Source organism: Paroedura picta, chromosome 5 (assembly GCF_049243985.1).
Source record: "Paroedura picta isolate Pp20150507F chromosome 5, Ppicta_v3.0, whole genome shotgun sequence".
NCBI classification, from domain to species: Eukaryota; Metazoa; Chordata; class Lepidosauria; order Squamata; family Gekkonidae; genus Paroedura; species Paroedura picta.
This window is the reverse complement of record NC_135373.1, coordinates 129,330,835-129,345,925: the sequence shown is the minus strand read 5'-3', so window position 1 is coordinate 129,345,925 and position 15,091 is coordinate 129,330,835. Positions and strand designations below refer to the sequence as shown.

The window sequence follows — 15,091 nt, the reverse complement described above, 5'->3', positions numbered from 1 at the left end:
ACTCAATATGGGGTGGTTTGCCACTGCCTTCCCCAGTCATTACCGTTTATCCCCCAGCAAGCTAGGTACTCATTTTACTGACCTGGGAAGGATGGAAGGCTGAGTCAATCTTGAGCCGGCTGCTGGGATCTCCCAACCTCATGGGCAGACAGCTTCAGACAGCATGTTGCTGCCTCACCACTCTGTGCCACAAGAGTCTCTTAGGCCTCGGCTTATACGCGGGTATATATGGTAATTGAAATAAAAGCCTGCTCCAGCAGGCCAATCATTGTTCTGGCAGCTTGTAGGGCATCAATGGTTTGATTGAAGGACTCTAATCTTTTTTTTCCTTTTTGCTCCACTTCTTTCTCTTCTTAATCACTTCTTCCAAACTATTCTTTTAGTTTCTGTGGGTGAAAAGCGGGGTACAAAAACCAGCAGCTGTTTATCCTCTTGACTTTTCTGTATTTGTGACAAAATCAGGTTCCTTGGCTTATCCCTGGTGGATGAGGTGAAGGAGGTGGGGACCCTAGGGGGAAGTGACCATGTCCTCATAGAATTCCTTTTGAGATGGGGAGCCAAGGAAGCTTGTAGCCAGATGCGGTTGTTGGATTTTCATAGGGCAAACTTTAACCACTACACCAAATATCTACATGTGCCAGTGAGTCTGACCTCTGTTGTGGGGAAGATAATGGAGCAGATATTAAAGGGAGCGATCTGCAAACATCTGGAGGACAATTTGGTGATCCAAGGAAGTCAGCATGGATTTGTCTCCAACAGGTACTGCCAGACCAACCTAGTTTCCTTTTTTGACCAAGTAACAGGTTTGCTGGATCGTGGAAATTCAGTTGATGTCGTTGATGTCGGTTGATGTCTACAACATCTACAACATGTAATTGGATTTCCTGGTAAATCCATTGGAACATAAAGGGAAAATACATCAGCTGCAAAAGGATACTCTCCGTTTCACTAGTTGGCCGATGAATTGGATTTTGAACTGTTTTTAATGTAAAATATGATTTTAGAATCATAGAATAATAGAGTTGGAAGGAATCTCCTGGGTCATCTAGTCCAACCCCCTGCACTTCTACTATAACCTGCCACCCCGTTGAACCTTCACAGAATCAGCCTCTCCATCAGATGGCTATCTAGCTGCTGTTTAAAAATCTCCAAAGATGGAGAACCCACCACCTCCTGAGAAAGTCTGTTCTACTGAGAAACCATTCTAACAGTCAAGAACGTCTTCTGGGCATTTAGACGGAATTTCTTTTGAATTAATTTCTTCCCATTGGTTCTGGTCTGTCCCTCCAGGGAAAGAGACAACCACTCTGCTCCATCCTGTACATGGTAACCTTTTATATACTTGAAGATAGTTATCAGATCCCCTCCCTTTTAAAGCATTGTACTTTATGAATTGATGTTACCCCATCTGAGCCTCACAAGAAAGGCAGGTTAGAAAAATAAAGTTGTATTCATTTCCAGAAAGAGTAAAGCCCCTTTCTGTGTGGTCATTCCACCCTGTCGAGATCCCTTCTTCTGTCACCTGACATGCGCCCTGCATTCTGCAGGGCATTCTTCAAAGGTTTTGCTCCTTATCACAGCAAGGCAGAGCCAGGGCATACATTGCCTCGGTGGTTGACACTGACTGCTCTAGTTGCGCATGGCACTGGTATGTTTTTGTGCTTGTGCCATCAGTCCTCAGATGTGCATTTGCATACTGCAGTGTTTACACTGTGCCTGGACTGGACTGCAGCCTCAAGTATGGTTTGATCAGAAATTACTTATTATCATCCAACCACATAAAATAAAAGTTGTGATCAAGGATGGTTCACCAGTTAACTGACTGAAGCCAGAAGTGCCTTTGTCTCTAGAATCCTAGAGAGGGAAGGGGTCATGCAGGCCATCTAGTCCATCCCCTGCTCAATCCAAGATTAGCCATAAAGCATCCATGACTATCTGTCAGAGAGTGATCAGACAGAAATGCAGATTTTTATGAACTTGGGCAGATTGTGAATGGGTGGGCAGAAAGGGATGTGCCAGTGTATATCTCTTGTGTCCCTTCCTACATCTGCCCCAAGTGTAAGTTGGTAAGACTTTTGGAGGAAAGGAATAGGGGATTAGAAGACAGCATTATTACTCTCACCCAAAGTAAGAAGGGGGAGGAGTTCATAGACCACAGCCGTGCTACTTGGAATAAAGAGGATACAACCAGTCCTGAAGAGGATAAGGAGATTGACCTCACTACGGAGCCTCTGCAGACAGTTCGGAAAAAGACTCAACGGTGTAGAGCGCGACGGTTCTCGGGGCCTTTGGAGCTCCAGAATAGATTTCAGGCCCTTGCAGAGGAGGTGCAAGTGTCAACAAGGGAAGAGGTCCCAAAACAAAGACAAAGTGAAGAGGCCACGGGGATAGAAGGAAATGGAGTTGAGAAGAAAAGAAAAAGGATAGTACTGGTAATTGGAGACTCCCTGCTAAGAGGAATGGATTGCCATGTGGCTGGCCCGACCCCCTAACCTGAGAGGTGTGTTGCATGCCAGGGGCGAAAATTAAAGACGTTTCAGAACGGCTGCCCAAACTCCTCAAATCTACAGATCGCTACCCATTTGTGATGGTCCATGTGAGAACGAATGACATGTCCCTGAATACCATCAAGATCTGGGGAGGAAGCTCAAGCAAATGGGGGCACAAGTGGTATTCTCTTCAATCTTGCCTGTCAAGGGAAGAGGAATGCGTCGGGAGAGGAAGATAATGCAGGTGAATCAGTGGCTGCATAGTTGGTGCCAGCAGGAGAGATTTGGTTTCTGGGACCATCGGATAGGCTTTTTTGAGGAAGGCCTACTAGCACATGGTGGACTGCACTTATCGAAGCTGGGGAAGAATGTGTTTGGCAGGAACCTGGGGAGATTCATCAGCAGAGCTTTAAACTGAAGCCACAAGGGGAAGGAGACGATCAACATAGGGAGTGTAAGGAAGGAGAACGATCGAGCGCAGCCCAACCGGCAAGGCCAGCTCATAGGGAATCAAAAGAAAAAGGATTCAGATGTCTTTATACTAACGCCCGAAGCATGGGCAATAAGAAGGAAGAGCTGGAACTTCTCATGCTGATGGAAAGGTATGATCTAGTGGGCATCACAGAAACTTGGTGGAATGATTCTCATGACTGGAATGTAATGGTGGATGGATATGAACTGTTCAGAAAAAACAGAATAGATCGAAGAGGTGGAGGAGTGGCACTGTATGTGAGGAAAGGGCTTACCTGTCAGGAAATTCTAGTGAAGGAGAGCATATCTACAGTGGAAAGCATCTGGGTGAAAATAAGCGAGGGGAAAACAAACAGTGTGGTGGTTGGTGTCTGCTACCGACCGCCTGACCAACGAGAGGATGTGGATGCTGCACTTTGTGAGCAGCTTAAGAAAATATCCAAGCGGCAGGACCTTGTCATCATGGGTGACTTCAATTTCCCAGATGTGTGCTGGGAAACGAACTCTGCGAAGCGTCCTCAGTCATGCAAGTTTCTGACCTGCCTGGCTGACAATTTCATTTATCAAATGGTATATGAACCCACAAGAGGTTCAGCCATACTGGACTTAATACTGACCAACAGGCAAGAGTTGGTGGATGAGGTGAAGGAGGTGGGGACCCTAGGGGGAAGTGACCATGTCCTCATAGAATTCCTTTTGAGATGGGGAGGCAAGGAAGCTTGTAGTCAGACGCGGATGTTGGATTTTCGTAGGGCAAACTTTAATAAACTCAGAGACATGATGAGTGTCATACCATGGACGAGAATGCTGGAAGGGAAGGGAGCATGTGAAAGGTGAGCGCTACTCAAACAAGAGCTATTGCATGCTCAATCAATGACTATCCGAGAAAGATGAAAACACTGCAGGAGCTCTAAGAAGCCTATTTGGATGAACAGAGAACTTCAAGAGGAACTAAGAAAGAAAAGGAAAATATTCAGGAAATGGAGGGAAGGACAGAGCTCTAAAGAAGAGTACCTACAGGTTACTAGGCACTGTAGATCAATCATCAGAAAGGCCAAAGCTGAGAGTGAGCTAAGATTGGCCAGGGAAAGCCCATTGTAACAAGAAAAGATTTTTCAGTTATGTGAGGAGCAAACGTAAAGTAAAGGAGGCAATTGGCCCACTGTTGGGTGCGGATGGACAAACTCTAACGGAAGATGCAAAGAAAGCAGAAAGGCTTAGTGCCTATTTTACATCTGTTTTTTCCCACAGGTCAAAGGGTTTAGGCACATCTAGAGATGGCAGTAGCCAAAGGATAGTGTCTGGGTGGCAAGTTAACATGGATAGAGAGGTTGTCGAGAGGCATTTAGCTGCACTGGATGAGTTCAAATCCCCTGGGCCGGATGAAATGCACCCGAGAGTGCTCAAAGAACTTTCCAGAGAACTTGCACAGCCCTTGTCCATAATCTTTGGGACCTCTTTCAGGGACCAATTTGGTGATCCAAGGAAGTCAGCATGGATTTGTCTCCAACAGGTCCTGCCAAACCAACCTGGTTTCCTTTTTTGACCAAGTAACAGGTTTGCTGGATCGTTGAAATTCGGTTGATGTCGTTTACTTGGATTTTAGTAAAGCTTTTGACAAGGTCCCCCATGATGTTCTGATGGATAAGTTGAAGGACTGCAATCTGGATTTTCAGATAGGTGGATAGAGAATTGGTTAGAGAACCGCACTCAAAGATTTGTGGTCAGACCACACCTGGAGTACTGTGTGCAGTTCTGGAGGCCTCACTTCAAGAAGGACATAGATAAAACTGAAAGGGTACAGAGGAGAGCGACAAAGATGATCTGGGGCCAAGGGACCAAGCCCTATGAAGATAGGTTGATGGGAATGCTCAGCCTGGAGAAAAGGAGGTTGAGAGGGGACATGATAGCCCTCTTTAAGTATTTGAAAGGTTGTCACTTGGAGGAAGGCAGGATGGTGTTTCCGTTGGCTGCAGAGGAGAGGACACGCAGTAATGGGACATGATAGCCCTCTTTAAGTATTTGAAATGTTGTCATTGGTAGGAGGGCAGGATGCTGTTTCCGTTGGCTGCAGTAATGGGTTTAAACTACAAGTACAGCGATACAGGCGAGAGATCAGGAAAAAAATTTTCACAGTCAGAGTAGTTCAGCAGTGGAATAGGCTGCCTAAGGAGGTAGTGAGCTCCCCCCTAACTGGCAGTCTTCAAGCAAAGGTTAGATACACACTTTTCTTGGATGTTTTAGGATGCTTTGGGCTGATCCTGCATTGAGCAGGGGGTTGGACTAGATGACCTGTATGGCCCCTTCCAACTCTAGGATTCTATGATATTCTTGTTGACAAGTTGGTAAAGTGTGGTATGGATCCTAATTCTGTCAGGGAGATCAATAAATGGTTGTCAAATCGTACCTAGAGGGTAGTTAATGGTTCAGCATCTTTTTGTAAAAGAGTGACAAGTGGAGTACCCCAAGGATCTGTCCTGGGGCCTGTGTTGTTCAACATATTTATAAATGATTTGGATGAGGGATTAGAGGGGATACATTAAATTTGCAGATGATATTAAACTGGGAGAGGTAGCAAACACAACTGAAGACAGCAACAGAATACAGGATGATCTTGATAGGCTCGAGAAGTGGGCTAAACTGAATAAAATGAAGTTCAGCAGAAACAAATGTAGAGTTCTGCATTTAGGTAGGAAAAACCAAATACACCAATATAAGATGGGGGAGACTTGGCAGTAGCATGTGCGAAAAAGATCTAGGAGTCTAGGAGTAGACCATACTTTGAATATGAGTCAGCAGTGCAACTCTGGCTAAAAAGGCAAATGGGATTTTGGGTTGTATCAAACGGAGTATCATGTCCAGATCATGGGAGGTGATGGTACCGCTTTACTCTGCTCTGGTTCGGCCTCACTAGGAGTATTGTGTTCAGTTTTGGGCACCACAATTGAAGAGGGATGTTGACAAACTGGAATGTGTCCAGAGGAGGGCAACAAAGATGGTGAGTGGTTTGGAGACTAAGACGTATGAAGAAAGGCTGGGGGAGCTTGGTCTGTTTAGCCTAGAGAGGAAATGACTGAGAGGGGATCTGATAACCAACTATGGAGTAGAAGTGTTTTCTCTTGCTCCAGAGGGACAGACCAGAATGAATGGTATGAAATTAATTCAAAAGAAATTCCATCTAAACATCCGGAAGAAGTTCCTGACAGTTAGAGCGGTTTATCTGTGGAATAGGCTTCCTCGGGATGTGGTGGGTTCTCCATCTTTTGGAAATTTTTAAACAGAGGCTGGGTAGCCATCTGACACATTTGCTGGTTCTGTGAAGGCAAAGGGGTGGCAGGTTAAGGTAGATGAGCGATTTGGATGTAAGTGTCCTGCATAGTGCAGGGGGTTGGACTAGATGACCCATGAGGTCCCTTCCAACTCTATTCTATGATTCTATGATCTGTTCCTCCAGTCCCAGTGTCAGCGAGGTGGTGGACCAAGACCTTGTGGTCAACAACATCAAATGCAGGCCATGCTTGTCCCACTTGTCCAAATGCTTGTCCCACTGCTGCTTGTGCTGTTCACTGGGCCCTGCATGGACGAAATGGTATCAATCTGTTTCCTACAGTTTTGGAGTCACAACAGGATAGGTATGAACAACCTGTCCTGGCTCTTCTCCAGTCTCTCATTTTTAAACTAGAAGATTTCTGCAGGCTAGATTGTCTTCAAGAACACAGTAGGTGAGAAATAAGCCCTTTATCCAGGAGTTTAGCAACTCTGACATGGCAAGCATCTGTCTGTTTAAATTTGTTTCCCTTTAATTGTAGGCTGTGTGTGGTTCCAGTTCCCTGGGCCTGATGAACCTGCTTTGCTTTTTTGTGTCCCATGCTAGGAATGATTCTGTTTATGGGCTTGGCCAGATTACTGAAAGCTGCCTTATCATTGGGCATTAGAATCATAGAATAATAGAGTTGGAAGGGACCTCCTGGGTCATCTAGTCCAACCCCCTGCACTATGCCGGACAGTCACAACCCTGTCGCTCATCCACTGTAACATGGAAAGAGAAGGTCTAAGTGTGAGAATCTGATCTTCATTTGTCCTTTCATCAACAGGGAATGGGGATGGCCAAGGGCAGATTCTTCAGCGCTTTCCAGAGAAGGACTGGGAGGATAACCCCTTTCCCCAGGGCATTGAACTGGTGAGTAATCTGTGGGGCATGTGCTGGCCAGGGTTTTTCCCACTACGCAGCTGCTTTGTTTGCCATCCCAGGAATGGGAAAGGCATAGCTAGGTAAGTGGATCCTGCAAACGGAGCAGGATCTTCTAAGGGCATTCATTCTTGCAGTACTCAGGGAATTACTGGTTTCAAGTATTTATTTCCATCTTTGCATTGTCGTCTTGAACTTCCATACTGTCTGTTGCCTTTTCTGCTACGGAGAGTTCCTCTTTGGCCTGAAGGTATGAACATCTCAAAACCTGAGAAGGGTACACCTTCACCTCTTGCCTGGTGATGATCACTCACTAGGCCAAATTTCTCCCCAGCCTGTAGCGCTGCCTCTATCCAGCACTGCTGAACATTAGCAAGCACTTATATACTGGGGGGGGGGGGTGTAAGAGGGGTGCTACCCTCTCTGCCTCCTCACTCCCCCCCTTGGCAGAAGGCCCAGCACCTCGGACAAGAGAGTGAAATCCCCAATAAATGATGATGATGATGGTAATATTTTTTAAAAGGCACCCAGAAGATAGCGAGTTGGTTGTGAAGAAAGGGCAGTCCAACCATTACGGTCCGATCGTGGGTAGCTAGCTCTTTTCCTCAGTGGCTATAGTGGGGGTGGTTTTCCTTTCTCTTCTCTGAGTGTCTGGCTTTCTCCCATGATGTTCTGATGGATAAATTGAAGGACTGCAATCTGGATTTTCAGATAGTTAGGTGGATAGGGAATTGGTTAGAGAACCGCACTCAAAGAGTTGTTGTCAATGGTGTTTCATCAGACTGGAGGGAGGTGAGTAGCGGGGTACCTCAGGGCTCGGTGCTCAGTCCGGTACTTTTTAAAATATTTATTAATGATCTAGATGAGGGGGTGGAGGGACTACTCATCAAGTTTGCAGATGACACCAAATTGGGAGAACAAGGATGATCTGGGGCCAAGGGACCAAACCCTATGAAGATAGGTTGAGGGACTTGGGAATGTTCAGCCTGGAGAAAAGGAGGTTGAGAGGGGACATGATAGCCCTCTTTAAGTATCCGTGAATACCATTGATCCTATTAAAAAAGACTATCAAGATCTGGGGAGGAAGCTCAAGCAAATGGGGGCACAAGTGGTATTCTCTTCAATCTTGCCTGTCAAAGGAAGAGGAATGTGTCGGGAGAGGAAGATAATGAAGGTGAATCAGTGGCTGCGTAGTTGGTGCTGGCAGGAGAGATTTGGAGGAAAAGGGAGGAAGGATGACCCGGGAAACTACACACCAGTGAGCCTGACCTCTGTTGTGGGTAAGATAATGGAGCAGATATTAAAGGGAACAATCTGCGAACATCTGGAGGACAATCTGGTGATCCAAGGAAGTCAGCATGGATTTTTCTCCAACAGGTCCTGTCAGACCAACCTGGTTTCCTTTTTTGACCAAGTGATAGGTTTGCTGGATCATGGAAATTCGGTTGATGTTGTTTACTTGGATTTTAGTAAAGCTTTTGATAAGGTTCCCCATGATGTTCTGATGGATAAATTGAAGGACTGCAATCCGGATTTTCAGATAGTTAGGTGGATAGGGAATTGGTTAGAGAACCGCACTCAAAGAGTTATTGTCAATGGTGTTTCATCAGACTGGAGGGAGGTGAGTAGCGGGGTACCTCAATGCTCGATGCTCGGCCCGGTACTTTTTAACATATTTATTAATGATCTAGATGAGGGGGTGGAGGGACTATTCATCAAGTTTGCAGATGACACCAGATTGGGAGGACTGGCAAATACTCCGGAAGATAGAGACAGAGTTCAACGAGATCTGAACACAATGGAAAAACAGGCAAATGAGAACAAGATGCAATTTAATAAAGAAAAGTGTAAAGTTCTGCATCTGGGTCAGAAAAATGAAAAGCATGCCTACTGGATGGGGGACACACTTCTAGGTAACACTGTGTGTGAACGAGACCTTGGAGTACTTGTGGATTGTAAACTAAACATGAGCAGGCAGCGTGATGCAGTGGTAAAAAAAGCAAATGCCATTTTGGGCTGTATCAACAGGGGCATCACATCAAAATCACAACATGTCATAGTCCCATTGTATACTGTACGTTAGCGATCCCCAACCTGTGGGCTCCGGACAACATGTGGTCTTTCGACTAATTGGAGGTGGGCCCCGAAGGACGTCTTCTCTCCCCCCCCCCCCGGCCCTTTACAACACACATCGGGTGTCATTGTCTCCCATCACTCCCAGATGGGACTATCTCGTTGCAGAGAAACAAGCTCAGGGTTCCCATTGATTTGTCATTGTCATGAGTTAAAATTTCCATGAAGCTCTTTATCATTGTTGTGGCGTGTCTGTATCTTATTTTGAAGGGATGTTTAAATTTTACCATAGCGATCAGAGAGCGTTAGGGCAGTGGTTGAGAGTAGAGGAGTAAACTACCCCCCCCACCGGGCCTCAGTAAAAGGCGTTGAGTGGTCCCCGGCGTTGAGTTGTCCCCGGTGATAAAAAGGTTGGGGACCACTGCTATACGGCACTGGTCAGACCATACCTAGAGTACTGTGTGCAGTTCTGGAGGCCTCACTTCAAGAAGGACGTAGATAAAATTGAAAGGGTACAGAGGAGAGCGACAAAGATGATCTGGGGCCAAGGGACCAAGCCCTATGAAAATAGGTTGAGGGACTTGGGAATATTCAGCCTGGAGAAAAGGAGGTTGAGAGGGGACATGATAGCCCTCTTTAAGTATTTGAAAGGTTGTCACTTGGAGGAGGGCAGGATGCTGTTTCCGTTGGCTGCAGAGGAGAGGACACGCAGTAATGGGTTTAAACTACAAGTACAACTATATAGGCTAGATATCAGGGGGAAAATGTTCACAGTCAGAGTAGTTCAGCAGTGGAATAGGCTGCCTAAGGAGGTGGTGAACTCCCCCTCACTGGCAGTCTTCAAGCAAAGGTTGGATACACACTTTTCTTGGATGCTTTAGGATGCTTAGGGCTGATCCTGTGTTGAGCAGGGGGTTGGACTAGATGGCCTGTATGGCCCCTTCCAACTCTATGATTCTATGATCTGGTCACCATCCACCTTCCTTCAACAGAGGAGAAGGCACAGAGAGCAGCAGGGCCTATGAAAAGGGTCTTAGCTGGTGGTTTGGGCAGTCAGGGGGGAGACAATCTTCCAGTCTATGACGTTCAAGGTGAACCAAAAGTTTGAATTGTGCCTGGAGGCAGACAAGCAGCCATGTCGGATCTTTCCAACCTCCAACAATGGCCTAGGTGCCACAGTTTCTACCAATTGACATTTCTGGATAGTTTTCAAATACCTGCTTACACTCAGTACATAGTAATAATCTAACTGGTTTGGAATCAGTAGGGGTTACTGTCGTGATGGAGGCCAAGGCCTTCCCCTGAGGTTGTCTCCTAGCGTTCATAGGCAGAGGGTGATGACCTCTAAGTGCAACAGGCCTCAGCACCACATCTGGAATTGGCCAGCCATGCTCTGAAGCATGGTGCACTCCACCGTCTGCTCGGCCAGTGTTTCCAGAAGGATGCCATGATATCAAATGCCCCTGAGAAATCCAGAACTAACGTGGCCACACTTTCCCTATCATTTTCCCACTGAAACTCATACGTTAAAGACAATTGAGGGTATTTGCATCCCAGATATGAGCCTGAAGCCAGGTTGAAATGGGTCTAGAGAATTAGTCATCCATCAGGCTACCTACCGTACTGTGGTTACCAGCCTTTCAGGTGCACTGCCTAGGAATGTCAGGAGCTGTTTAGGTTATTTGTGTCCAGGGATACCTTCAAGCTGGTATCAAAGCCACTTATTCTAAAGCAAGTGAAACGGTAGTGTCTGAGGCTTGGTTTGATCCAGGGCATGGGTGGGCTTTTCTAAGAGACCTGGGCTGCTTCCTTGAGTCTTGCTAGCTGACCATCATCTGTACAGATAGGACCAAACGACAGTACAATGATATTCTGCCATGGAACTGAGACAACTGTGAATTGAGGTGAATATGAGCAATTGTATTCACAAATTGCATGACAGATGAATCACAGCAGGTTTGGAATACCTCCTCTGGAATTAGGTATAAACGTCCCCCACCAACCTGGAAATCTGCCACGTGATACTGGGTGAATGCAGGGGGCTACTCTTGCCATCACTTCCATCATGAGGAAGGCATGATCATGCGTGCTCACCCATGTTTAGTTACATTTACTTTCAGATTTTCTCCACTTGCTGTGTAGCCATCTGCCTGACCTTGCTAAACCAAAGGACATTCCTGGCTCCTCTGGAGAAGAGAGGGCTCTCTGGAAGTTGTGTCCAGCTCTCTGGATCATCTCTGCATTCCAGAGGTCAACCAGGACTGTAACAGAAGCAGGGTATTGCTCGCTATAAAACCTCCAAGAGATGTTGGGAAACCGGCCACATACATCATTCCTTCACCCTCATAGGGGTTTGGATAGTTTTTATGTCTGGTCCTTACCGGGAAATGGCCCATGGTGGAGGGAGAATGGAAAATTTTCGCATTGCCAAGTATTCTTCTTTGTCAGCAGAAAATCAGGCAAAAGTCTCTCCATATGCGTGGGGATCAGGATGTTCTCTGAGCACCCTTAGTTGTCATGGCAGCCATAAAGTCACAAGCTGTTCCTGTTAGGACAACCTCCATGTTAAAGTTGAATTCCCTGAGGGGAACAATAAAGCCTCAGGGCTCTCCAAGCCAAATCTGAGGCTGTCCTTATCTCGGTCAAGGAGATGTTGGGCTACATGCTGCTGGGTGAAGCAAAATCCTTCTTTTATCTTAAGTCCCAAGTATTAGGTTCATACGTTCAAAACTGAGACTCGAGCAAGCACCACAAGCATTCCCCCTCCATCAGTTCCACTTAATATTTCTGATAAGGCCTAGGAAGAGCGTGTTTCATGGCTTAAGTGCCATTCAGTGCTTAACACCAACTCAGGGTGGCTGTCCCTCCCCTGAGTGCCTCCTTCTCCAACAGATTTGCCTGTCTGTCCAGCAGCCAGCCAATCACCTTCTGTCCTTCAGTCCTGACCTTCCACTTCCCTCCAAGGCTCAGAGGCTGAAGTGTGTTGGATACTTATACCCACCGCCGTACAACCTACAAGATCCCCAACACTCTGGCTTTGATGTCATTTCCTAGTAAAAATGCAAGTACAGGAGAAAGAACAGGAAAGGGAGGGCAGGGAAGTCCTGCCATCCACTTTTAGGTAAGTGACAGATAAATAGGATCTATGTACTGTTTAGATAAGTTCACATAAGCTTAGGTACATTTGCATATTAGTCTTAGTTTCAGTTTATTTTTCCCTTAAATTTTCTGTGAGTTACTAAAGGCCCAGGCCCCAGACTGATCTGGCAATTAATTTCTATCTTCAACAAACCATGGTTTAGGATTGCTCTAGGATGCTTTGAGCTGATCCTGCGTTGAGCAAGGGGTTGAACTAGATGGCCTGTATGGACCCTTCCAACTCTATCATTCTATGATTCTATGACTCTAAGTGAGGCCAAACCAGAGCAGAGTAAAGTGGTACCATCACCTCCCGTGATCTGGGCACACTTGTTCTCCACTTGTTACTCTTTTCCAAGAAGATGCTGAACCATTAAAAAAGTAGCCTCTAGGTACGATTTGTCAAACAGTCATTGATCCACTTGACAGAATTAGGATCAGTACCACATTTTACCAACTTGTCAAAAAGAATATCACGTGGAACCTTATCAAAAGCTTTACTGAAATCCAGATAAACTATGTCCAAGGAAGTTAGCATGGATATGTCTCCAACAGGTCTTGCCAGACCAACCTGGTTTCCTTTTTTGACCAAGTAACAGGTTTGCTGAATCTTGGAAATTCGGTTGATGTCATTTACTTGGATTTTAGTAAAGCTTTTGACAAGGTTTCCCATAATGTTCTGATGGATAAGTTGAAGGACTGCAATCTGGATTTTCAGATAGTCAGGTGGATAGGGAATTGGTTAGAGAACTGCACTCAAAGAGTTGTTGTCAATGGTGTTTCATCAGACTGGAGAGAGGTGAGTAGCGAGGTACCTCAGGGCTCGGTGCTCGGCCCGGTACTTTTTAACGTATTTATTAATGATCTAGATGAGCGGGTGGAGGGACTACTCATCAAGTTTGCAGATGACACCAAATTGGGAGGACTGGCAAATACTCCGGAAGTTAGAGACAGAGTTCAACGAGATCTGAACACAATGGAAAAATGGGCAAATGAGAACATGATGCAATTTAATTTTAAAAAGTTCTGCATCTGGGTCAGAAAAATGAAAAGCATGCCTACTGGATGGGGGATATGCTTCTAGGTAACACTGTGTGTGAATGAGATCTTGGAGTACTTGTGGATTGTAAACTAAACATGAGCAGGCAGCGTGATGCAGCCGTAAAATAGGCGATTGCCATTTTTGGCTGTATCAACAGGGGCATCACATCAAAATCACAAGATGTCATAGTCCCATTGTATACGGCACTGGTCAGACCACACCTGGAGTACTGTGTGCAGTTCTGGAGGCCTCACTTCAAGAAGGACGTCGATAAAATTGAAAGGGTACAGAGGAGAGCGACAAAGATGATCTGGGGCCAAGGGACCAAGCCCTATGAAGATAGGTTGAGGGACTTGGGAATGTTCAGCCTGGAGAAAAGGAGGTTGAGAGGGGACTTGAAAGGTTGTCACTTGGAGGAGGGCAGGATGCTGTTTCTGTTGGCTGCAGAGGAGAGGACACGCAGTAATGGGTTTAAACTTCAAGTACAACGATTTAGGCTAGATATCAGGAAAAAAAAATTCTCAGTCAGAGTAGTTCAGCAGTGGAATAGGCTGCCTAAGGAGGTGGTGAACTCCCCCTCACTGGCAGTCTTCAAGCAAAGGCTGGATACACACTTTTCTTGGATGCTTTAGGATGGTTAGGGCTGATCCTTTGTTGAGCAGGGGGTTGGACTACATGGCCTGTATGGCCCCTTCCAATTCTATGATTCTATGTCCACGGCATTCCCGTGATCCAGCAAGGTAGTCACTTTCTCAAAAAAGAGATAAGGTTGGTCTGACATGACTTGTTCTTGCGAAACCCGTGCTGAGTCTTAGAAATCACAGGTCTCACTTCCAGCTGCTCAAGGACCGAGTGTTTGCTTATTTGTTCCAAATAGTAATTTGCACCCAACAGTGGGCCTATTGCCTCCTTTACTTTACGTTTGCTCCTCACATAACTGAAAAATCTTTTCTTGTTACAATGGGCTTCCCTGGCCAATCTTGCCTCACTCTCAGCTTTGGCCTTTCTAATGATCTGGGAGATCATTCCACTAGGTTGGGGCCAGGAGGAAGTATGCCCTGGCCCTGGTTGAGGCCCTCTTTGGGGCCAGGGACCACCAGTTGGTTGGTATTAGCAGAGCATAATGCCCCTGGGGGCAAATAGATACAAAAGTGGTCTGTCAGATACGTAGGACTGGGAACAGAGAACAACTGATAAGAGGAGCACATGCTGATGTACAAGGTATTGTGTCCTGGGTTCACTGGCCTGGTGGCCTAGAAACCACCAGTGCCAAGCAACTGGCTGTGAGCCATTTGGATTGCTCTCCTGCTTGCACCCAGCTTCAGCACCTGTAAGAGCAGGAAAACTGAAACTCAGCTCCAGGCTTCTGGTGGCCCCTGATGTCTGCTCTCATGGACACTTTGGCTTGAGACTGCAGAGGAAAATCCTCTTAGCTGTAGCCGCAGAAGCTGTGGGACGAAGAGTAGGTTTTTATTTTCCACTTTTCACTTTCCAAAGGAGTCTCAAAGCTCACCTTCCTCCTACCACAACAAGCACCCTATGAGGTAGGTAGGGCTGAGAGAGCTCTGAGAGAACTGGGTTTGACACAAGAGCACTCTGCCAGCTAAATGTGGAGGAGTGGGGAATCAAACCCAGTTCCCCAGATTAAAAGCCATGCTGGCTCTGGAGGGAAAAGTCGAAGTATGAACA

The 15,091-nt window shown here is 46.2% G+C and overlaps 1 protein-coding gene across 14 annotated transcripts in view; it reads left to right on the top strand.

Annotated features, from left to right (window-relative positions):
• The window catches only part of SBF1 (SET binding factor 1), an 84,112-nt gene that overhangs the window by 16,152 nt on the left and 52,869 nt on the right, over nucleotides 1–15,091 (top strand). For 13 of the 14 annotated variants that reach the window (XM_077340645.1, XM_077340643.1, XM_077340642.1 and 10 more), the window contains exon 2: nucleotides 7,055–7,140. In XM_077340645.1, the coding sequence (XP_077196760.1) occupies nucleotides 7,055–7,140 (86 nt within the window). Of the gene's footprint in view, nucleotides 1–600; nucleotides 760–7,054; nucleotides 7,141–15,091 lie in introns of all 14 variants that reach the window. The other variant, XM_077340634.1, reaches the window with a different exon arrangement.